Here is a 25,539-nt window from a genome sequence, read left to right on the forward strand (position 1 = left end):
GAGGAAAAAAAAAATCTTACATGCCAGAAAACACCTCAGACAGCTTCTAAAATTTGTTTATAAATAGAATGTGCCATCGCCTGAAGGGCAAGTAACTAAGAAAGCAATTAAACATTTCTGTCAGGGAACACCTTGTGAATTTAAAATTATATGTGAATTTTCAAGCAAGGAAAAACAAAACACCATCAATTACAATAGTCTCACAGAGTTTAGAAAGATGTTTTTTAAGTTTGAAGACTCAAATATTGGGCAGCACAGTGGCGCACTGGTTAGCGTTTCCGCTGCACAACGTTGGGGCCCTGGGCTCAGTTCCTGGGGTGTTATCTGTGTGGAGTGTGTACATTTTCCTTGTGCTTGTGTGGGTTTCCTCTGGGTGGTCAAGTTTCCTCCCACAGTAGACAAGACAAGGTAGGGTAATTGACTTCTGGGAATACTGGCCCTGAGGTCTATGTGTGTCCTGTGACAGACTGGTGTCCTGCCCAGGCTGTATCCTGCCATGTACCTGTTGGGTAGCCAGGGTAGGTTCCAGCTCCCTCACAACCCTGTATTGGATAAAGCAGTTTAAAAATTGATAGATGGACTCAAATATTGTCACTATGCTGCATTCATCTGATACATGAAAAGCTAACAATCCGTGTTTTGTTTTGCTTTGTTTTTTTTCCAGTGTAACATGCTTGCGAACAGATATAGGACTTTATCACAGTTCATGTTTAGGGGAAAAACTGTCATGGATTCATCTGTCAGCTCAATTAAAATATTAACAAGTATGAAATGCTGAAAAAAACACTTCACACTTCGCAATCCATCAAGTAGCTTTTCCAAAATCCTTGAGTAAATTCGGCTAAACATACCTGTAAATACTACGATATAGACTAATCTTATTATTATAGAAAGATCTGAGGCCAGGGGTCTTAGACTCTGGTATTCAAGGTCATTTCTTATGTTCTAACCCATTGGAACAATTCAACACTTTTTCCCAGGTCTTAAGCAGGTGTTGGTTTAAAGACCTCTATAGATTCTGGACTGCAGCCATCACAAACCAGGAGAGGAGACCCCTGAGTTTTCATTACAGAAATTTGCACAACCACCACAAATTGTGTTTTGTATTTTTTTTGTCTGAAAGTCTTAGAAAGGTTATTGGTTTTGAATTACCTACTCTTATAGTGGCAATTAAATAAATGAATGGTGGATTTGTCTTTGTGGGTTTCACACTTTTCATTTAGTTTCAGGAGAAAAGAATAAAGGTAGTGCCTAACTGAGAATCTTCCTTCAGGTCAGCAGATTTTTTGCAAAAGATTTTCACATATACATGTAAAGGTTACTTTTTTGGCCGTGTCATGGGGGTTTAATTTTTTTACCTTCATTTTATCTCTCATGTCTGTAATCATTCCTAGAGACACTCCTAAATACTTATGACTGCTAAGGCTTTTTCCTCTAACGATAAAATAATGAAACTAATAAAATCTAATAAAACTAATAAAAGTCTTCATTCACTAATGAAAAATTGACAAAGAACATACCTCTTACCAAAAATAAAACACACAAGATAAGTCTGTAGAAAGCCAAAGGATTTGTGAATTTACAGAGCTACATTGCACTGCTTTGCTTGGGAAAATAAGATGATTGAGAACACATTTGTGGTTTAACACCCATGAACTTCAGTTATGCATTTTTATGTAAGCACCTCAATTCCAGAAGTGTTAATATCAGGGACTGTTTTTCAAAAATTTAATTGGTAATCATTGGCAGAGGGCTCCTACAGCTGCTCCAGTCCTTTGATATTGCTCCATGTCTCTGTTGCAATTAGAATTGCTTTACAGGAAGTTATATTGTGAGTGCACAGATTCACTACCCTAATATTTAGATTGTGTTCCTCCTAGTTTTCTTTAAAATAATACAATTTCAGTTACTCATTACCACAGGGAAATTTGATTCACATAAGTGGAATCAATGCAAACTTGGAAAGTTTTCCATGACCAAGAAACCAGTACTTAGACTGCAGCTTACACAACGTGATCTACTGTATGCATACTCAAATAAATTACTTTCCTTCATGACATTCTGGTCAGTAAAATTTAGGATTGCGTACAGAAATATGACCTAAGCAAGGCATGACAGAGCAAGTGACGTTATACAGGTTACAACCATTAATTTGAAGGCATTTTGGGCCACATTTGAAAAGATTACTTTCATCAGCCAAGAGAAATCGTGTTTCTTAGAATTCAGTTTCTGTTCCATTAGCGCTGAATCCATTCATATCTACAGAAAATGTGACAGCAGATCATCTTCAAAAACATGATTTGCAATTTAAAGAGTTAATACATCCTTTCCGGTTTTTTAACCGCTTTATCTAATACAGGGTCGCGTGAGAGCTGTAGCCTATCACAGCAAGCAATGGGAGCAAAGTAGGGTACACCCTGGACAGGACGCCAGCCTATTTCAGAACACACATAGACATAAACAAACGCCAGGGCAATTTTCCCAGAAACCAAAAAACCTACCAGTATCTTTGGACTGTGGGAGGAAACCGGAACACCAAGAGGCAACCGACGAGAGCAAAGGAAAAACATACAATCCCCACGCAGACAGCACCCCAGGTCCCGAATTGAACCCAGGGCCCCAGCACTGTGAGGCAGCAATGCTAACCACAGCCCCAGCATGCCACCCTAGAGTTAATACAGTATACAGAAAACACAAGAAACGTCGCGTTTTTCTTCCCCTTAAGGAGGATAATCTTGAAAATTGTAGACTCATGTCTCAGTCTCTCAGTCTGGGGAAGATGTTTGTGGAATGTACTGGTACTGTTGCTTAATTAGCAGAAATTATAAGGGTAGAGGAATGGCGAACTCCCATTTTTTGGACAGAGCTGTCAGTTCGTATCAATGGAAAACTGGGAGTTTATATGGGAGGATTAGGATTCCTAGGACTTCAGACACTGCTGGGATTTCGCTTTCCCTCTTTCCCTGTCTCACTTGGAAATGGGACAGTATCCTGTGGAAGCGTTTTGCTCCTGCCAGGGATTAGTTCCAGAGCCTCAGCAGCCAGTAAGCCACATGTCTCCAAAGGATTCCCGCTTTAGAAAGGCTTGTGTTTCCAGGGAGTCGGCCCTGCTAATCACAACAAGGCCCCCACCACTTTGAAGAGGTTTTCTTGGCAGTAGAGTAGGCCTCATGCCCACTTAGCAGACACAGCACTCCTTTTAATCTGTCAACACCACTCCTTTCTTCAGAAAAAGGGGCCTTAATGAAAGAACAAATGTGGTCTTTCATAGTCACAAAGTGAACAAAACTGAGATTAAGATGTGTTACATCATTAGATTGACCGGGACTTTTAAAAAGAGTTAACCTTTAGTTCTTTGTAGTATGATGAAAAAGTCTAAGACGACCCCCATCCTGTTAAACTGTGCAAATTGCTAAGGTACTTCTTATTTCCTTTTGACCAAAACAACAGAAAAAGGAATGGCACCAGTACTACTTGCTGTTTAAATGCTTCATGAAGAGAACAAATGAGAATTAGCGACTCCAAGCAGCAGCTTTATATAAGTAATTCTTTTTACAGTGTATTTAGACTCTCATATGGTTTGGAGGTAATCTTTTCTGAGATGTGCTTTGTGGGATATTCTGTAAATGTCAGAATACTGGACAGAGAGAGACTTTGACAAAGGCGTTCTTCCTACCACAGAGCTGTGTATCCAGCTCCAACAAGATAGGTCTACTTTAGTGTTTTTTCACATGCTAATCCAAACTTCCCATATTTCTGTATGAATATCAGTACTACTAAAATAAAGATCAGCTCTTTGGAGGTAAAAGTAATTTAAAAATATATTTTTTTTTAAAAAATAAAAAATATTTTTTCATAAAAAATAAGCAACATAACTTGCTTTTCATATGAAAAGATTGATGGTCAAGTACCATCAAATTCACTTTAAATTAAAAATGAAATAAGGAAAGGAGTTAAATTACATATTGATGTGAAATAGACATGGAATTATAGCCAGTCGAGTTCGATGAGAAAAGACTTGCGATTCCTACATCGTTTCAACTCCCATTCATCTCTCAAATTCACAGCAAATGTATTTTCAACCATTCTTTCCACCTTGGGCGTAAATATTTCTATTAACTAGCTGGGAGTGACACTGTACATGTATTATAAACCAACTGATTCACACAGTCCTTTACAGCTCTCTCCTTTTCTCTCGGCTCCTCAGTCTGAGGCAGTCAGTAGTCCATGCAGCAATGAGACGGACACCCATTACCAAGACAACTCAGATCTTACAATGAAATCTTTTTTTCATTGAAAGAGGATATACTTCACACATCATTGATAGAGGCCTTCCTGAGCCAAAAACAGCCCTCATTGGACCCATGAGGAGCATCCAGAACCACATTCCACTTGTCTTCCTTCTTCGATCCTAATAAGCTATTCCCAAGATAGCCAAAGAAGTCTCACCATTTTAAAGAATGCCCCTTCAACTGGAACCTTTTTTCCAGACCTTCCAATCATCTTGCAACTCAGCCTCCCGTGTCCATGCAGCCTTCTGTCATCATGCTTAGACTCACCTTCATGTCTGGGAGCTTTCAGAGAGATTGAATATTAATAGCATAACAGCAGAAGCCAAGATTTCCTTTCTGTCTCTTAAGCCCCTCTTTCACCTACCCCCTGCTCATTATCACATTTTCTGTTGTCTTTCCAAACCAGCCCTTCGCCTCATATTTTGGCTCTCTGACTCTCTTTTCTACATGCCTGGAGAGACTCTACACTCAAAATGTTTTTTTGTCCTTTTCATTTTAAAGAGTGGAATTGACCTTTATTATGTGCAGTTTCCTGCTCTGAGCTCTCAAGAAAGATTTAATGATGCTTTTCCGTTTTTCTTTCAAGGTATCAAATGGTAATCATCTTTGATTCTTTATAGTGCTTAACTGTTACTGTCTCAAAGAGACATTTAATCCTAAGTACATTGATAACATATAATAAGTACATACTTATTATACAGAAAATGTGGTGGTTCACCATATCTTCTATGAGAACCACCTACAGTTTATAGGACTCAGCAATTATTGAGCCACATTTTGAAATGAGTTGTATGAAGGTTTTTTATTCCAGTTGAATTATATTTGTTTTCTGTATCTAAGTAACAGTACTGCCAGGCTGTGTTAGGACATGCTGTGTTAGTGATAAACAGACATTACTACATGGACTGTTAAGACCTACTGTTTTTACTCAAGGAAAGGCATTCACTGAAGTAAAATAATAACTACTGAGTGCTCACTCCTGCATCAAATACTTTAATGACAATGACTCAGTTATTGATGCAGTATGTTAAAGTTTTATCTAGAGCTAAATTAGAAAATGACTAAGGCTGGTTCGCTGCTTTTTCTTCCCTTAAAAATGACCTTTTCTTAAAATGGCTATGATCTATCATTGTAATTCCCCTAGACCATCTTTGTCTTATGTTACTCCTTAATTTACTCATGGCTTTCAAAGATGAAAGGCCCACGGGGAAAAGCATCCGAAGAGGTAAGGAAAGGATTTTTCATTAATACTTTTAAGCACAATACTGTATATCAGGTGTATATTATGTGGAATTTAGTGACCAATCAGCGCATAGTACATCATACAGTATATTAAAGAGGAACTGCAGTCCCAATTTCTCAGACCTGTTATTACATCTTGGTAACAAAATTAGTTTATTGACGTTATAGTAAAATTGGACAAATGTAGAATCAAGCACAAAATCGTGAACTTTGTGAATGTACTGTAGGTCACTGTTACGTCCCAGTGTGTGTTCTGTGTGTGTTTTTTCTATGTTCCACACTGCTGACCCTTGATTGTTCTCCCTTCCCCATTGGCCAACCATCACACCACTGTTTCAATATGATGTCATCATCAATCAGCCTTCAGCCAATCAGAACACATCTTATTCACTATATAACATGGAGGCTTTCAGAAAGAAAAGGCCTTTCGTTTGACTTCGGTCCCGTTTGGTTATCGCTTCGCTTCGCTTCGCTTCGCTTCTGTTTATTGCTTCTGCTTCGTTTGTTGGTTTGTTTTGCTTTGTATGTGTGTGTATTTTCGTATAGCTTCGACTTTGTTGTTTTGTTGGTTTTTTGTTAGTTTCTTTGTACTTTTGTTTGTTTGTGTGTTCATCCTTGTTTTGTCATTACCTTGCCCCAGTGTTACATGTTCAACTTTTGTGTTCTCTTGTACCCTGCTCCTGTTTATTACTCTTGTTTTCCCTAATTTGTCTTCCTGGTTCACTTGTGTTTTTGTGTGAACTTTTGTATATAAGGTTAGTTTAGGTTGTTGGGTACACTTTACACACTTAGTTGATTTTGTATTAGTACACTAGGTTAGTACGGGTGAGTGCCATTTGTTTTGTATGGTTTTGGGTAGTCAGTGCAGGTTAGCTAGGGTGTTGAAGACGCCGAAGACCGTGTGTTTCAGGTTTTCTTTTGTAGTCAGATTAGCTTTCCCTCACTGTCCTAGCCAGCTCCATTTTGTTTGTTATTTTCTTTCCTTTGGCACCACTCTAGTTCCTTACCCTTGTTATCACACTTCCTAGTCCCTCACCAGAATCCCCCTGCTTCCAAAAGAATTATCCTAAATGTTACACCCCTTTACCCCTAGACACTTGGGGTCGTAACAGTCCCCATGTTGTCTCAAACCCCTGGTCTTGCCACTAATGATAGTGACAGTTCCCATGAATTGTGACATGACATGTTGCAGCCCCTTTCCTGCTGGAATGCGATGTATCATTGCAGGTTGTACATTTCACTGCAGAAATGTTCCAACGTGATCTGCATGCAGGGTTAACAAGTAAGTAGTAACGTTATAAGTATGTAACAAGTAAATATACACCTCATTTACAGTATTAAACTGTGCTTAAAAATATTATTGAAAAATCCTTTCCTTTACCTTTTTGTCAGCAAAACCATCTCAAAATCAAGAGCAACATTTCTTTTTGATTAAAAGAGATATATTCACACCTCTTGTTGTTTACAATGTAATAGGGCCGCATCACGTCGTCACCAGATGTTTTGTTGCCTTATTCAGAATTACACTGTGATCTAAAAAACACTCATCAATACTGATTTTGTCTAACCCCTAAATACATAAATAGCATTGCAGTTCCCCTTTAAATATACTGATTCTCAGATATACCATACTCACAAGCTAGTAGTTAAAATAATGAAGGATTTGAGGTGCCTATACTGTGAAAGCCTATACTAAGTAAAACCTATTCTCGGACATATTGGACCTGTTTTACTGTTTGTAGCTGATTTACTCCTCGGTAATAGATATTAGAGCAAAGTGAGTTGCAATGCACTTCACTCTGCCCAGAAACTGACTTGATTTTTAATAAAGAAATTATAAAAAAGGATATTGGTCATTATTGAAGCATTTTAAAGTGTAGGTTTCAATTTCGGACATAACGTTCATTAAAACCTTATTAGACGGATACATAATAAACAACTGTTTCCCCCCCATTTTTTGGTGTTTAGAATACTTTAACATTACATGATTACAGAGATCATTAGAATTAGAGCAATTAATGCTTTTTACAGCCCTGTTTTGAGATTAAGGCTGATAATACATTAATTTTAAACTTACAGTATTAAAGTGATTAACACAAAACAACAGGAAAGGAAGCCGCTATCAGCAGTGTATTTATTATTACAGAGCTGTGATAAGAAATCCCTTGAAACTCTTAGTCATCCTAATGTGCTTGAAGTAAAAAAAAACATTATTTTATTGGAATTTTTTTATGATACACCAATAAGACCCGTAACAATGCTGCAAAATGCTTTCTCTTAGTAAAACATACAAACTTTAAAAGTTGTTACCCTAAAAAGCTTGTACATTTATCTAAGGAAAAGGCAACATATTGAATGAACCTTTTTTACATATTTTTACACTGTAATGGGACTAAAATATGTTTTTAAGATACCTCAGTATCTTGTGGTAAGACAATGTTTCAGACACCATTCATGCCTTTGTGTGCTTCTGACACCTTGTTTCCTTTATTTGATTTCTACAAATATTACCACACAAACCCCAAACATACTTCACATGCTTTTGCCTTCATTGATGTACTGTATGTGTTAGGTGTGATCACCACCAATGTTGCTCAAATTGGATGTGGCTCTGTGTGCTCGGATTTTGACAGGCTCTCCTTTTGTCATTGATAATGATGCTCTGAAGATAATATATATATATATATCCTTATATAAATGTTCACTTCCTGTTTGACATTTTAGCTTTAAAATAAACCTTTTTACTTTTTACTTTTCATGTCAGTAACTTGCAGCGTGCCAAAATCTCTGCGTCATCTTCTCCACAACCTAGCAAATACTTCTCTGTTCTAATGAAAACAGCAACAGTTTCCTATATTTTGTGCTATCACGCATATTTCAATTGGCAGACCCCTCGTTCAATAAAAATCCCACTCATGATGGTGTTGTATTCGTGTCCAGTGCTAGGTTTTAATGTAACTTTTTCAGGATTATATGACACCCTAGCCATTGAAAAAAATAAACACAAAAAAGAACTTTTACATCTGCATTACTGTTTTGTACCAATATTTCTTTCAACAGGGTTTCTTAGCTAAAAAATAAAATATTACAGAAATATTTAGATAATTAATAGTAACAGTTAATACTTCGTAAACCAATGCAATCCCTGACACTGTGAAAAGCATTTTCTACTAAAATCTGAACTAATCACCATATGTATTTTGCATGATCTTATGCTTACTAAGATTACAGTTTATTGGTCCAGCATGTGAGGTATTGTGGACAAAACAATTTGCTTATAATAAAGAGTATTGAAATCTAGTCCATTTGTAACCACAGGAGATGCTGTCACTTACTTTTGTTTTGTACTTTAGCCCACTCTTGATTCATTCAACAGCCAGATTTACAGATACACATACTAAATTAATCTAGGTTTATTTGTGATGGAAATATTTAGTTAACACAGTGTTTGCACATCAATTTCGACAAAGACAGGCAGACAATCAGCACGTGAATTTAAGGAAACGCCATGACAAATCATCTGATACCTATCTGGAAAAGGGCTGAAAACACCAGACAAACAGAAACAAAAGCAGATTCATCTCCTTTAACAGTTATTTTGTTTTTGTCTAGTTTCGCCTCCTTTGTTATGATATTGATTTCAATAAATTTTCCAGAGGCGGGCAAACAGCAATACCATGACTGCAGGTTTTGCCAATGTTCACTGTATTGTACTGATGTTGTTTTTCATGGATTGTAATGAGTCAGCCAGCATTGTTTTTATGTTTTGAGAAATGACCCACATGATGCAGATTGTATTGTTCTGCCATGAGATTATGCACGGGCTGACAGAATTGATTGATTCTTTAATCATATCCTTTGGTATTCAGTGTGACACTTCAGTTAGACACAAGTTAAAAGTAATTTTTGATATAGTGTATATCAACTCATGTGTAATATAACATATTGAACTTTTAAAATAATTTTAGTTTGTAATGCTGTTCTGTGGACACAAAGTGGATTTTTAAAATATGGATTTTACCTCATTTTAATCCTGGTAAAATCTGAATGCTAGTATATCAATGAGTATTTATTACTCCAATTACATACATACATGAAAACCAGAAGACTTAGGGCTCTGGATCCAAAATCCAGTGGGTTTTATGGGTTCTTTTTAGTTATCAGCACTTGGAAGCTGCTGGAAGGGTGAACAGGTCCAGTTAAGGCATGACTGGATCAATTTTACACTCCTCCCAGGTGTATAGCAGTTTATAACGTGAAGCAGTGGTTCCCAGCCCTGGTTTTGAAGGAACGCCGTGTGTTTTGGTTTTGTCTCCAGTACTTAATCACAGGCTATTGATTTCAGTTTTCTGAAATTTTGCTTTCAGCTCTTAAAAGGTCAAATGGGATATATAATTGGCATCAATCTTGCGCCAATTTCAGCGTTTCAATACTGCACTCATTCAGGTGTTTTGCCTGAAATGTAACTAACTGCACCACTACAGAAGGATTAAGCACCCTTTGGAGTGACTAATACAATGTCATTCCCATCTGTGTCTGTTCTTCATGGAGTGCTCAAAGAGTGAGAGCTGTGTTGTCAGAAATAATGGCCAGCAAGTTGAGGAGAAGCTGTGCAAAAGTTCTACGTGCTAAAACTGGAAACACTTCTCTTATAGTAGGGAATCTCTGATACTTGGAAACAAGTTAAATAAATGTCTAAACAAGAGAACAGATCAATGAAATCATCAATCAGCCGTGGACATTTAAAGCTCAGCTTTTTAAAATCAGCAGATAAAGTGCTCCTCCAGAAATGGGCTGATAATCATTGACTTAAGAAGACCTAAAATACCTGCTATAAAGTACAGTATATCCTGAGATGTGACCATCTGGCCCTCCTCTGATTATACAAAATTGTAAATGTTATAAATTATACAAATGAACAATTAACAGACTCGTTACTTTGATTGTAATGGTAGCTGCTATTGTGATCAAACAGAATGATATATAATGATATATTTTTTTCACAGCTGATTACCCTCTGTGAACAATTGAAAGGCACAAAAACATGCTAGAAACCCTTTTCGAAGGTAAAAACAGTGCCTGGAGCATTTTCTTGCAGCAACGTTCATAGAGGCACCGTTGTAACCACTGCCCCAGTGGATTTTGGGTTGGCAACACAAAAACATGAAGCCGTACAGTTCAGCTGTTTTGAAGAAACGTGTCTGGCCTCAACAAAAGCACGTTCAAGTGCCAGTCAAGAGGCGACAAAACAAAACAACATAATGAAGCTAAACAGCATTTGTTGCTACCACAGTAGAAAGAATTCATAGTTTGATTAAACGTCTTTTGCTCCTACTGCACCAGAAAACAAAATTGTTAGGAGTGCCTCATAAAGTTTTTTTTTTTACTTGTATTATTTCAAAATGCGGTGGCCTTGTTTAAATTTTCTGTTAGCTACCATTTCCTCACACACATGGCCCCAAAGTGTAAGATTTGTTTAATGTGCTTCACAGCAGCTGGTACAAAGCCATTTTGGAGCTTTTCAATTAAACTTTGTAAGTTTTGGTGGAATAAAAATGATGCAGTATTTTTTTTACTGATTTTGCTGATCTGATCACTCCCAAATAAACATCCAGTGAAAATAATTTTGTCTCTTTTGAAAGTAGCTTTTGCTTCTGTGTAGTGGATGAAAATATCTCTATTTTGGCCATAGATTCATCTAATCAGTGTGTAATAAAATATATAAAACATTAACTTCCGTAAATGGTCTGTAAATCTCTTTAGCAATGAGCAATAATCATCCTTATAATAGTTTTATTAGAATTCGATTGTTAGCTGTAATCATCTAAAAGCAGTTAGAAGGATCTAATATAGCCAGGTTCTGGGAAAGTAAATATTCCTTTCTTACAAGCCACTAGCCTGTCAGTAAGTTGTAAGTCATAACTTATAATCAAAGTATAATCGGCTTTACAAACACCTCCTTAAAAGTGTTACCAAGTTTTCTGAAGAGAAAAATATTACGTTATTACAAAGCATCCCAATTCTCATGATATGTTACTGTTGCATAATCAGCTTTTTTACTGTCACCATCGTCATCATCATCAAAATAATTGCTATTTATTTTTGTTCTTGAGAAGGATAAGGTATCTGAAGTTCAGTAAGCTGCATAGTATAAACACTGGTCACATGCATGATAGGGTTTAGTTCTCGATCTAATATTTAAGCAAGGAAACCATTTTTCAGCAGGCTATTTGCTAAATTCAATCAATCCAACCTGAGAATAATTTATGGGAGTGAATTTTCACTGTTTATGAAGAACCTCATCAAAGGGCACATCTGCATGCCATTACTATTTATTAGTACACTGCTTATGGAAACGTTGAAAATTCATTGCATTGATGATTAACAGATTTTCTTTCATGCTATTTTACAAACGGACTTACATGCTAAGAATTGCAGATGTGCAATGTCTTTAGTATTATTATTAATAATAATATACAGGAATTCCTGGCATATCACAAAAATTTGATTTGCCGAAAATAGCTCAACTGAAAATGCTGTATGTTTGTACTTTACAACTCTAGTTATTTCAATTCTCTAAATCTATAAAGTATCAAATTCTAGACATAAATCATCCTGGTGTCATTTCTAAACATTGAAACGGCCAATAATAATTTCTCTACCAGTTCCCGACCGTTTTTCAATGCAAAACTTGGGTGTGGTTATCATTTAGGATGTCATCTCTTTACTTTTTTTCCGTTTGACTCAGAAAGAGTATGAGTCATATTGCCTACTGCTGTGTGTTACTCAGGGCTCAAGCCTTTGAAGAAGCTAAAAGGCATGCTGGGAAACCCATCCTGACCACACTTTGTAGCAGTCACTGTCCCTTTTCGTGACTGGAGAGGATTCTGGCATCCTGTCAGGCTGCTACCATAAAACAGTCACAATGAATGCAGCTGAAATAAAAAAAAAAACAGTGGAACGTTCGCCTGGGTGTCTCCTTGCTAAGGCTAACAATAAGAAGGCAAGACCTCCATCACATTTTGGTAATCCCAGAATGACATTCCACAAGCATGGAAACAGCAAAGAGGGTACAGCACTGCCCTGTAATCTGGTGGTTGAGGGGTTCCACAAATGATCTCAAATTAGAAAACAAAGAGCTCAGTCAAATTCAGTTCTACAGTCACCACTGAAAGAGAGGTTTAACCCCTTACCCTTCTGGTGAACTCCCTGGTTGTTTGGAAAAGATTTCAGTATGTCTGTCAGTTGGTTTAAAGAACCCCGACTCTCACTGCACCACTAACACCACATCTGGTTCGCTAACACTGTCCTGGTTCACTGCTTCATTACAGCTTCACAAGAAACAATATATTGCTTTAGCCTCTCCTTGCAGTGGCTGTTACAGCAATACGTATTGTGAACTGCAGGGTAAAAAGCATATGGACTTTCTGGATTGACAACACGTATTCACAACACTGTACAAAAAAGATGTACAGCAAGTGGAAACTTCTGAGCTAAATGTCCGTATGGTTGGACGCATTGAAAGACAAGCTTTTCTTTCAGTAGGGAGGGGTGGATAGAGTTGACTCCCCGACTGTTGAGTACAATACTGCCTTGCTTATTGTCATGGGTCTTTGGACAGCACAAAGTATGCCTCTACTTCATAGACGGATCAATCCTGGTGCTCACAAGCTGCTTTTATTACAAAAATAAGTTCTGTTTGAAATACTTTTAATTAAAAAAATAACCTAAAACAATATAATCTTAAGGTTCTCACTTGGAAATACAGGAGATAACATTTCAGAAATAAAGTCTGTTTTGGTGTGTCTGTTCATCCAGGTTTTATGATATTTTGAAATTAGAAATCTTTTTAAGTAAAGTACCCTCAACCATTTGAGAGAGATTTTGAACGGTCTTTCACCACAAATGGAACTCTGATAGTGGGCCATGAAATGTCTACAGTGCTGTCCTTGGGTTTATAATGGTTTTCATTAGGTGTTTCTCAGATGTTCCCTTTGTTAATGGCTTCACTGAAACGTCTTGGGCTTGTTATGGCTGATTCATTCACACAGAACCAAAGCTGTATTGTATTTATTAAATGTTTTGGTACACTTAGTCATCACCCCTTGACAGCTACATTTTAGTCAAATTAAATACACACAATTTCTGGTTCATTTTTTTTTTTGTTTACATAAGGGTGCCAATACTATGAACATCATTCTGTTACCATTCTGTTGTGGAGTACTACACATAATTGTGCTGTAAGAAATTAATGTTATATGAGTAGCATATGGTCTTCTGCTAGGGCCTCAAAAGAGGGGAATCAGTGGTTTCTAACAATAAAAGCATTTTATTAAATAGGTTCAGTATTTTTCAAGCAACGCTTTATTGAACACATTCAGCAACATTACGTATTAGACTACAGTGCCATTAAAGTAAAATACTTTTGTTTAATTCATCTTTGAAATTATTTTTTAAATTATCTTTCCAGACTGTAGTCTGGCTTAAAAGCCCAGCCCATCTGTTCTCCATCCTACTGGCCAGATGTGTATTTCAGCGGGGCTTTGCTTGTTTTGATTTTACCACACAATATCTGTGACTCCTGTTTGTTTTCTAGCTCATTCATTTGTGTTGCTGGAATATGAAGCCTGATCTTTAAACATGTTTAAAAAAATCGCTAATGAGAGATAAGATGGCATATGCCACCACCTACTCATCGGCCACAGGAAATGGCCCTCATCACCCACTATTGCAGAGTTCCAGGGATCGCTCCATAAACACTTAGAAGTAGTTGCACTGGGAAAGCAGTTCACGTCTTTGAACACGGGGTGATGAATGCTAGCACATCATTCTGTTCATAATGAAGCCTGATTGATTTGTGCTCTCCGGTGTTCAAAGGCAAGTTTCCTGCAATCATTTCTTTCCATTTTTTTTAATTACAAAATCTTCATCTTTCAGACTAACCCAGTGAATGAAGACAGTAGCCAATACGTATTGTGAACATCTGCTTCTGTTTAGCTATATGAAACTGATGTTTAAAGTATCGAATGTGCTGTTTCTAGTTGAGGGCTTTTCTTTCCTTTCGGCTAAACCCCGAATTTCAGATCATCTGAGATTTAAGCATATTTGACAAGGCACCAGTATGAAAGTTTTCTTTAAAAATTCTACTTCCTGAGTTGGAAGGATTGTCGTCCTTTGAACTAGCATGTTAAATACACTACATAAAAACAATTTTCAGCTGCGTTTCGCTTTAATATTCTTAGATAATAGCCAATGGTGCTTGTGATTGATGTTGCTCATTCTTTGTAGAAGAAACTCTTCGTTAAACCAGTCCTTTGTTTAAACAGATCTTTTAAATATATTTTTGTCTGTCTTTACTAGATGATATACTCATAATTTACTTTCTATATAACAAAAAATAATGTTTTATAAATCTGATTTTTTTAGTATAGATTTAGAAGACTAAATGTGCTAATAATGGGGAATCTTCAGTAGATTTTAATTTGCAGATACAATTCCTGTTTACTGTTGGCGTTCCTATTTGACTGCAATGTACTGTATCACCTTTGTTCCTCTTTTGTCATAAAAGCTTGGTGATTTTAAAATTCTGTTTTTAATCTTTAATCCTTTAAATGGATGTCAGTTTAACTCATTTGCATGTAACCCTTTGAAGATGAATGTCTGCATCAAAAAAGATTTCAGTAAGAACAAAAACTTATGTCACAGTTTAAATTTAAGCATAACCTTGGAAGATTGCCTTTTTATTTGACTTGAATCACCTGTTGGTACTTTTTCTTGGAATTACAGAACAAAGAACACGACAGCACAACACAAACTGACTGAAACCTAACACACAGCACTAAGTTGGTAACAAAAAGATTAATTTGACAAAAAGAATACCCAGATCAAGAAGGATCATAAATGTAATGATAAACTGTGGTGTTCCTTTATTACTCAGAATCTAATGTTTCATATAATTTAAATTGCCTATTCTTCCAATAGGCAGTGCCCTTGTTTGGAATAGGCAACACTGTGCCACTCCTGCTGAGACTGACTTCTCAGACTACGTGCTTTGAATTAAAGGTCCCCAGTGGAACTAATTCCAAAAACCAAAAAGTACATTTAATATCCATACATAAAAATGGAAAATGTAATTAACATTTCAGCCATTGTTTTACACTAAAAAAGGTAAAATGCATTAATAAATCTTATTTCTCTGGCAGCAGATTAAAAACATAAACCGCTTAAATGATATACAATGCATAGTATGTACACTTTTTTGTCTATGTACAAAGGGACCATTAATTTTTTTACTTACTACAGGTTTCTATCATCGCTGTTCAGTATATTTCCCTGTCTAAGACAGTGGTTTTGTTTACACTCATTAGCACTGACCTTGTACCACATAATGTTACCTGAGGAAAACACAGCTAGGAAGTGTAGCAAATTGTATCTGTGAAACCAGCTAAAGGTCTGTCTTAAATTTAATGAGGATATCCCAACAGAGTAGGTAGTAATAAATTTATATTAAGGCTTTTTATGTTCCCTTTTCCAATGTAGAAATAGAAATCTTATACGTCCTCTCCACATTTTAACTACCTTATCAAGTGTACAAACTTACCAGCAGTTTTACAGTGTTTTGGTAATAAACAGGGATTAACTATTTAAAAAACAACTACAATTTACAGACACATCAATTTTATGGGAATTTGTTAATGAAACATAAACTGCTCTGTTTATGATTCACTAAGATGTTAGTGCCAAAAGACTTCAGATTAATTTTGCAGACCATGCTTTTTTTCACTGTTGCTAACAAAGAAGAGGAATGGATGGGATTGTTCTTAAGCATCTGATAGGTGTAAAGAAATCATCAAGGACCTTATATTATTTAAGACTACTACAGACAAAAGTGCTTAAAAACTCAATAATTTTTTATTAAAGTACAGTATGTTTAAGATACTACTAGGAATTTCAGTGCAGTTTTAATAATGCCATAACTCAATAAAACCCAGTCAACTTACATAGTATATTAATTTAAGACTCTCTGTAATATGTTGCTGCAATTTGACATAAGATGTTTTTTTACTCTATGTATTTGTGTGTTTATGTTTATTAATGTCCATATTGTACAGAACACTGCCCTTGAAATTGAATAGCTTGGGGATATTAATTTATAATATAGCCGTCAACTCAAATTGTCAAAATGCTATATCTAGAAAATAATAATGACAGTTTCCTTCCTTTTAAACACAAGGAAACTAAGCTTTATTCCTGTTTACTAAGCAACAGTATAAGTTTGTGTAGCTGTTACCTAGAAGAAATGGCATCCTTGCTTGGCGGTGGGGTTTTTTTCAAACGCCATCACAAATGAAAAAAATATATATTGCAGAAAGTCCCAGTTAATTTCTAATGAGCAATGGTATTTTCTTTCAAACAGAATCGCACGGCATATGCTTTAATCTGAGTCTATGTCGTGCTTACTGTATGGACACCTCCCTCTGAACCGTAGAACTGTAAAGTTCCATACAAACGCTCCAGGGTAGTCCAACTGAAATTGCAAATGAGAAGTGAACCGTTTGAGCAGAGTTATTACAATACAGCATCTGATCTGACAGCCCAGTGTGAATCTTGTAACCTGGTTTTACAGCATTTTAGTGTTCTTGTTGCACCCATGCCAGGAGGTACAGTAGTAGGTGTAAAACAGCTTGCTTTACAATAATCTGCTGCATCTGTGGTGAACAGTGTGTTGACTCCCCGGGCAATTCATTTAAACTACCTGCACTTCAAAATTATATCCAGATCATTCTTTCTCTACACCGGAACAGACAGTAGAGTTTTGTCTCTGGAGTACTAAGCATTCCTAGTGCAACCTTAAGGTTATCCAGGCTTTCTCAGAAAATTTGCTGAGAAGACACTGACCTTTTACTCAGCTGCAGACATGCAATCCTGCTTCAAGGTCTGCAGCGCCCACAGAAGCAGGCACCGTAGAATAGAGAAATTTATGGATGTCCTTCAGAGCCCTGATCACCACAGTTTTCCATTCCAACCATTTCATTTACTTATTGCTTAGCTGCATTCCCTGCTTTGCTATAGAGACCCCCGGTGCCCTTACTCATAATGCTAACATTGACTGTGTGATATTTCAGCAAAAACACGGTCTGCAAAACATTCATCTGAGTGCCCCCCATTTTATCTGCAAAAGATGCACTCTGGGAGGAATGGAACTGATATCATCACATTTCTGTTGAGCTCATGAAAGAATCTGACCAACAAACGGGGTGACAATTTTTCCAGAGCTTATCTTGCTAAGGTTATTTGGCAGTGTTTTCCATCAATAGCTTCATTTTGTGGTGCACGTTAAAATGTAGCTCATCTCCAGGACACTACAGGGAAAATAGCTTCAGGTGAGTCCAGAAATCAATCACATCATTAGAGCTTCCTGATTAAAGCTGTCCTTTAATTTTTTTTTTTCTGTGGGAGGAAACACAATAGATTTGACTCCATATTCTCATCAAATATACTCGGCCATTAATCATTAAATTAATCATTAATTTGTTATTGATTGTAATCATAATTCAGTTGCTATTTCAAATTAAGCCCTTCAGTTTCTTACGCTTTATCAACTTAATATTTACAATATTTGTTTATTAGAAAGTTCTTTAAATCAAAATCACGTAACAACAAGAAAAATGTTTTCAGGAGTCCATTTGAAAAAAATAAAAAAACACCAACAGTGGGGAAACGGAAATATCGTGAAGGCTCACTTTAGGCAGGCTATCATTTTCATATGAATCCGCATTAAACCATTATGTGAAATTAAATCTTTTTAATTTTAAAATCTGACCCAACTGCAAATAGACTACCGAATAAAGATGGACAATTTCTGTGTATACTCGGAGCCTGCCTCCTCTCCTGCACTCTAGAATATTCTTAAAATAATTTCCAATTTGCTAGTCTCTTACTGTAGAAGCAATCTCGCGAGTATTGTCTAAGATACTCGTTTATTATGATCCATTGCAGTACTTATAATAAGGTTTAAAAAAGCTTTTAAGATAATTTCTTCCTGTCTGCTTTTCTCGCCACATTGCTGTGAGAATATATCACACAGAAGGTTACATTGCCACCGTGTGGCAATTTAAAACAATTACACCAATAGAAAAATCGACCACATTTCTCGCCACGAAGATGGATGGATGTTAAATTATAGATCATAGTCTTTACAAAATTATAGATTTATAGATTTTTTCAGCTTTTTTTTTGTTAAATTAACTTGATAGTTGGACATTCAAACATGTGAAAATGTGTTGAAGATGTGGAATGTGATGTAATACATTATGATTGTTCAACTAATTCAACTGTAATTGAATAGTGATGCAATGCTTAATCTGAATTTAGATTTTTCAGCACCTCACAAAGTTTATTATAATGGACCCAATAAATTGAGAATGATGAGTTCCCTCGACTAGAATATGAATGGCTGATAAAGAATTCCACTGTGTCATCACAAAGTATTAACTCCATTCTTATTATGTCAGTGCGTAGAGCAATTTTTCATTAACCTTTTCTCATGGAAAAATGAATACGTTTGCTGTTACACCTAGGAAAAGGGAATTTCCTTTAACAACAAATGGATTGACAGTATGACAGAATGATCTTTAAGATATTTTTTGTGCGGGTTATCAGCCACAGAACAGGTTTTTGCTACCAAAAATGAAGACTGTAAATTGGTGAGAACTCAGTTTTATTTCTCCAAAGAGCGACTGAACCCATTACGTTTGAAATCGAATATATCATTGTTACTCTGCTACGTAGTCCAAAGAGGCTTATATTACGGACCTGCGAACTACCTTCTACGATACTATCCACGCTACTCTATCTCAGTATCATTTCCAATTGTTAGTACGCTGCTTTCAATTAGTTGTAATTGTCCCATGGTGTTAGAAGAAGCACTGACAAGAAGTTATTTCCGGATGTGCTCGTCTTATTTCTTACTGGACTGATCCGCAGCAGTATACTTGCTGTATACTGTATATATGCTTTGATTTTACTTTCTTGTGAAAGACGGGCCATTTACCCTAATATCCACGCGAGAAAATACAGCTGTATTACAGGTGACATCAGCAACAGTAATGACAGCATAAACCGCATGAAATACACTGAAGAGCCCCCCCAAAAAAAGTCACATGGTAAATTACAGAGCGTTTTCCAGACACGTGCAACACACTTTGTACAACTTAAAGTCGCCTTTGTATTCACGTATGTTTATATTTCATTAAAAAAAACATTGAAATTATTTTTAAAAATAACAAAACACATTAAGCCTTAAGGTACAAGCACTAAAGTACAACCACTGGAACAGTAGTAAATTCGCTGTTCCAAATTGGTAAATGAAAGTCCCCGTTCTCTAATATACCTTACCAATGGTCCAGATACTAATCAATGGCTCTCTTTATTACCACCAATGTTGGGTAATGTATATTTCTAACAGAAAAACAGACACCTAAGTCTCTAATTAAAAGAGGAATTCCATTTTGGCATTTCTAGAGTTGGAAGGGTTGGGCGGAGCCGGCAAAACATGAACTACATTTCCCGACTTCCCCCGGTTTTGTCCCAACATTCTTTAGTGTACTTCCTGTTGTGACGTTTTTTAAAAGTTCGGCGGTTAGCTGCTATATTGGATTCTGATGCTTACTTGAAGTTAGAGGAAAACGTTTGTAAAATAAACATAATAATCATTTTAAGAGTCATAAAATATATTTTAAATTTGCGGAGTCAACAGAATATCGATTTTAGAAATGAATCAAGCAGTTATTGACTGTATTACCCCTGGACTCGCTATTAAAATTAGCCGGAGTGACGGTAGGAATCTTTCATTATCTTTTTTAATGCATGTGGTAGGAAAACGGTATGTTTAAAATGAAGTAAATAATACAGTAAATGTCCTTGTATACCCTTGTATGTCCTTGTATTAGTAGCTAATGAAAGTACTAGCAGTTCTCCGCTGCTTTGTGACAGTCAGGGTTTGTTTTGAGTTAGAAAAATTACTATAAGTGGTCAATCACAGCTTTGCGAAATGTAAAGGGCAAGAAAAGTCTAACAGAAACGAATCTGGCCCGTGGATGTTTTCCCAGGGCAGCCTTGCCAGTCATTTGTACGAATAATTGAAATGGCTGAAAAGACCTGTTTACGATGTGTCGGTGATGATATCTTCTGCAGGAAGGGTGCATAGCGCTACCATTAAAGACATTAACCACAAGAAGGGCACCGTCACTGTCGAGTGGGAAGAAAATTCTGCAACCAAAGGCAAAGAGGTGAGAATCGTGTATTTCGTAATCCAAACGTTTTTGTGCTTACGGATGTGAACGGGAACGCATTTGGGGGCAGTCTTAATTCGTTTCTATTGACAACCCCTCCCAATATACCTGGCATTGATACAGTGGTAAGCACAAACAAGGTGATACAATAAGTTGTTGGTGTAATCGTGCTGTTATTAATATTACAAGCTAATGTTATTTTTCCAGAATTTAAATATTTAGAAAACTGTTGGAGCCCAACACTTATCCATACCAGTACAAACCAGAGTTTTTTTTTTTCTTCCTGCAGGTTGATTTTGGTGAATTGTGGACTTTAAACCAGGGCTTGTTTGAATACCTGAAACCCACCACCCAACCCAGGACTCTTCCTTTACAAGAAAATGTCGCAATACCAGTAGGTACTTTTCTTTTTCACTTTAGTATTGCCAGCAAAATAGTTCATTTTCGCCTGCTCTACGAACATCACAAGTGAACCATTCATCACAGGGAAAGGATTGAAGAGGATATGTCAGGAATCTGCAACCTTGGTTCTGGAAAGCAGTGATTTCTGTGGTTTTCTTTTCCAGCTGAACTTATCAAGAACTTAATCACCATATGGATATTTTATAGTTGTTGTTTTACCAGTTGTGTGCTAGCCCTTCTCATCCCTTTCTTAAATTATTGTACTAGTATGACTGTTCCTTGTAATTTCTCTTACTAGAAATTGTCTGTATTTTTAGTTACGCTAAGAAAAGAGTCTTGCAATTGATTTAGGAGTAAAAATGCTTTCCGGGTCTCTGCTCATTGGCCGTTTCTTGTTTCCAGGATTTTTGCCCTCTGGGACCAGCATTGGAGACCCCTGGGGTATAACTAATATTTTGATTTATGTTAAACAGGGACATATATGTTATCTACGACATTTCTAATCATTTTACAGTTTCCATTGTTTGTTATACTATTTGTTATATGTGAGTTGCAGCAAATTTGTTACCTTTAGAATTGTGTTGACTTTCCTAGAAACTGGAACGCAGGACTCGCCTGTCAAAGATTCCGGCTCCTCCAGAAAGTGAGTGCTTCCATTTCTGAAAAACTTCCATTTTAAGCATATTAAAAAAAAGAAATTGCAGTAGGAAGCCTTTCCTCTCTTTAATGGCTCATTTTGTTTTTCCCCCTTTCACAAGCCATTGTTGATGCTCGTCAAGCTGAACTACCAGATAAGGGTATGAAGCATGCACTGCCCACTTCTGTTAGCTGTCAGAATCAAAGGATATTTAAATGCTATTACACTATGATTTGATTTGAAGTCTTCACCATTTTAATTCTTTCTCCAAATTTTACAAAGTGCAGCTTTTAAAAATTATATACTTCATCAGTCTACAGTATGTATATTCAAGTGATATTTCACATGGCAGCTTCTGCCGCTATTATAGTTTATGCTCATATGTTCATATCACTTCTGTGACTTTGACAGCTCTTTTCTAACATTCAATCCTTTCTTTTTTGAGATGGTTGATCCTTTTTTCTCCTCTTTGGTGTGATCTGATTAGGGCTTTTTTACCAGTGACTTTTTTCCATCACACTGCAGAGCACAAAACTGAAAGATTAATTTAAATCAAAGTTCTTATGTGGCATTGATGCCTGCTGTGACTGACAGAAAACCACTTGTTATGAAATGGTATGGCCATGAGTCTTAATTTCTTACTAATGCCTGCTTTGATGCATTTTAAATAGTTTAATGTATCATGTAATGCATAAATAGAATATGTTCAGGTGGGCAGCTGCATCAGCATGCGTAGGCTGCAAAGGAACAAGTAATAGGTTTATTCCATGGTGAAAAGAATAAAGAAAACACATTTTGGTTGTGGAGCCTTCTTCAGGTGAACACCCAACAAATGTGTTTTATTTCTTCTCTTTTCACCATGGAATAAACCTATTTCTTGTTCAAATTTAGAATATGGCTGATCTGAGTGTTTTTAACATTGTCTTTTTGTCCATTTTTGTGGAGAGTGAATTATGAAGTCAACATAGTAGTTAAAAATTCAGTAACAGATCAAAGCTTTAAAAATTAATTTTGCAATTGGTCTGTCATTGACAGCAATTTCCTCTGATATCCTAGGGTCAGTTCACTAAAGGCACTTTCATCTTCACATATTCACTGGGTGTTAACGGTCTTGTGGCTCAACAACACTGTGCTGTATGTCTTCTGTCAGTAACATTATTAATTGCTGATCCTTTATTAGAAAAGTTTTAATAGAAAGTGGCGTGTCTTTCGTTTAGGGACACGAAGTTCGAATGTGCGACGAAGCGTTGTGATTAAATCTACACCTCAGTCTCTGCTTGCTGATGCAGAGGAAGAATTTTCAAGTTCAGAAGTGGCAAAAACATCTCTCTTTAATTGTTCTGGTAAGAACTTTCAAGAAAGATTATTATACTTTTTTTTAATTCTACTGATATTTTCCAGTTTAATCAAGAATAAAATGTTGACAAAGTATTCAACAGTCTTTAAACAAGCAATGGTAGAAAAGATTTCCTGCTTTAATTTTTTCTGTTCAAGTTCCATGAATTTTCTTGTACATTGTTCAACAGGACCCAGCACAAGGAGAAAAACTCTTATGTCAAAAGCGTCGTTACTGCCACAAGTCAATGAAGTTGGTGTGGAAGCAGAGTTACCGCATTTTCCAAAGAATTATGGGTCTACCAATCCAGGTTAATCTTAAATAACATTTGAAATATCAATACAATTATCTTAATTATTAAATATTAGAATTTTAAAGCTGGTACTGAAACGATTCATTATTTTCCAGCCAAGCGGAAGTCAGCTGTTGTCCTTGAAGTAGAAAAAATGAAGAATAAAAGAGAAGCAAACCAAGCCAAAAATGTGCAAACCCGTGCAAGGCAAGGAAAGGTCAGTAGAATTCCATCACTACAGAACAGTGACAACATTTTCTCTCTGAGGGGTAAAATCCTTATTTATCTCTCACCATAAATAGGCGGTGCTAAAAAGCTACATTAATCAAAACATAAAATCTGTAGAGACAGCAGCTCATCAGGCCAAATCTCACCCTGGTTTCTATAGTGTTCGGCATGTGATTCTAACTCCTTTTAAAGAGTTAATGGATAATGCCCAGCTGTGGTATTTTCAAACCCTAAACTTAAGCTTGGCTAGAAGAGAGAGTTTCACTGCTGAATTTCTAACTATATTTACATTTGCACAAAAATGCCTATAACTAACTGTCATTTTTTATAGGATAGTGAAATGAGCAAGGCCAAGTGGGAGTTCTTGAAAATGATCCGGGAGTATCGAGAAACTTTACAATGCAAACCTATCTCGTTGTCAGACCCGGTAAGTCATAAAGGTTCTTGAAACATGCACTTACACCTATATAGCGCTTTTCTGGACACTCCACTTAGCGATTTACAGGTAATGGGGACTCCCCTCCACCATCACCACCAATGTGCAGCATCCACTTGGATGATGCAAAGGCAGCCAGTATACCTCGCCATACATCAGCTGTCAGTGGGAAGATGAACAGAGTGATGTAGCCAGTTCATAAATGGAAATTATTAGGATGCCATGATTGATAAATGAAGTAGTTCTCAGGCAATGTTCAAAATGTTTGTTGATGAGGCTAAAATGTTAAAATTACTGGGAATTCAGAATTGCCATGACATTAATGTTCTCTGGTTGTGCAGAATCTTATTCCTCAGATTCTCCACAAGCATTTGCAAAAATTACATTTTGTTACAAAATACCAATGTTGCCATTTGAATGAGTTCATCCAACATTTGCAGTATAAATTCTGAAACTCCAAGTTGAAAGTTGGCAAAATCCTTGACGCGCAATATGCTTGGAGAGAAGATACGAAAATAGTTTTCTGCTTTTGTATCTGACAATATAATTACTTTGCATACTATACAATTTTTTTAATTCTTTTTTTGTAGTAGATAGTAAAAAATCTTTGGTTTCCTTTAGATTGAAGATCACAGAATTTGTGTTTGTGTCCGGAAACGCCCACTGAACAAACAAGGTATGAACTGAGCATTAGTGTCTAGCAAGTGCAAGATCTTTTTGTAGTTTCTGGTTTCAATTCTAATTGACAATCTTCATATGACAGAGCTGGCAAAAAAGGAAATAGATGTGGTTTCTGTCCCTGGGAAAGGAATGCTGCTTCTGCACGAACCAAAACAAAAAGTGGATCTCACAAAGTACTTGGAGAACCAGATCTTCAGATTTGATTATTCTTTTGATGAATCTGCAACAAATGACATTGTGTACAGGTACAGTAATTGATCATTCACTTTTCAGTTTTAGATCACATGGATAGATTACTGTAACAGTTTTTGTACACCCATGTAATGAATATTCTGTAATGCCTGTATTTCCAAAGTTAGTCCATATACAACTGCAGTTTATAAAATGTTAGACTTTTCTATGCTCTACTTGGGCACCTCCAAAAAATCATAAAGGCTGATTTTCTGCACAAAACCGGATTGTTTGCTGTGATTTTTTGTTATTTTGATTTTCATTTTCTATTACACACAGGTTTACAGCCAAACCACTTGTTCAAACCGTTTTTGAAGGTGGAATGGCAACCTGCTTTGCATATGGCCAGACAGGAAGTGGGAAAACACATGTAAGTCTAATAACAATAGTACTGTACTGTTTTAACAACGTAACTATAGATATAATTTAAGAGCTTTTTCAATTTTAATAACTAGTAAAAGAATATCTC

General features: G+C 36.4%; 1 protein-coding gene across 6 annotated transcripts in view; it reads left to right on the forward strand.

The window, feature by feature from the left end:
• The window catches only part of kif2c (kinesin family member 2C), a 60,004-nt gene that overhangs the window by 29,733 nt on the left and 4,732 nt on the right, over positions 1-25,539 (forward strand). For 2 of the 6 annotated variants that reach the window (XM_088598110.1, XM_088598111.1), the window contains 12 exons: positions 20,730-20,824; positions 21,117-21,221; positions 21,632-21,670; positions 21,824-21,872; positions 21,988-22,026; positions 23,084-23,209; positions 23,393-23,512; positions 23,611-23,711; positions 24,054-24,149; positions 24,780-24,834; positions 24,922-25,084; positions 25,350-25,440. In XM_088598110.1, coding sequence (XP_088454236.1) covers positions 20,730-20,824; positions 21,117-21,221; positions 21,632-21,670; positions 21,824-21,872; positions 21,988-22,026; positions 23,084-23,209; positions 23,393-23,512; positions 23,611-23,711; positions 24,054-24,149; positions 24,780-24,834; positions 24,922-25,084; positions 25,350-25,440 — 1,079 coding nt within the window. Of the gene's footprint in view, positions 1-20,139; positions 20,373-20,729; positions 20,825-21,116; positions 21,222-21,631; positions 21,671-21,823; positions 21,873-21,987; positions 22,027-23,083; positions 23,210-23,392; positions 23,513-23,610; positions 23,712-24,053; positions 24,150-24,779; positions 24,835-24,921; positions 25,085-25,349; positions 25,441-25,539 lie in introns of those variants that run through there. The other 4 variants (XM_088598109.1, XM_088598113.1, XM_088598112.1 and 1 more) reach the window with 4 other exon arrangements.

This window comes from Lepisosteus platostomus, chromosome 11 (assembly GCF_059453375.1).
Source record: "Lepisosteus platostomus isolate fLepPlt1 chromosome 11, fLepPlt1.hap1, whole genome shotgun sequence".
Lineage (NCBI taxonomy): Eukaryota > Metazoa > Chordata > Actinopteri > Semionotiformes > Lepisosteidae > Lepisosteus > Lepisosteus platostomus.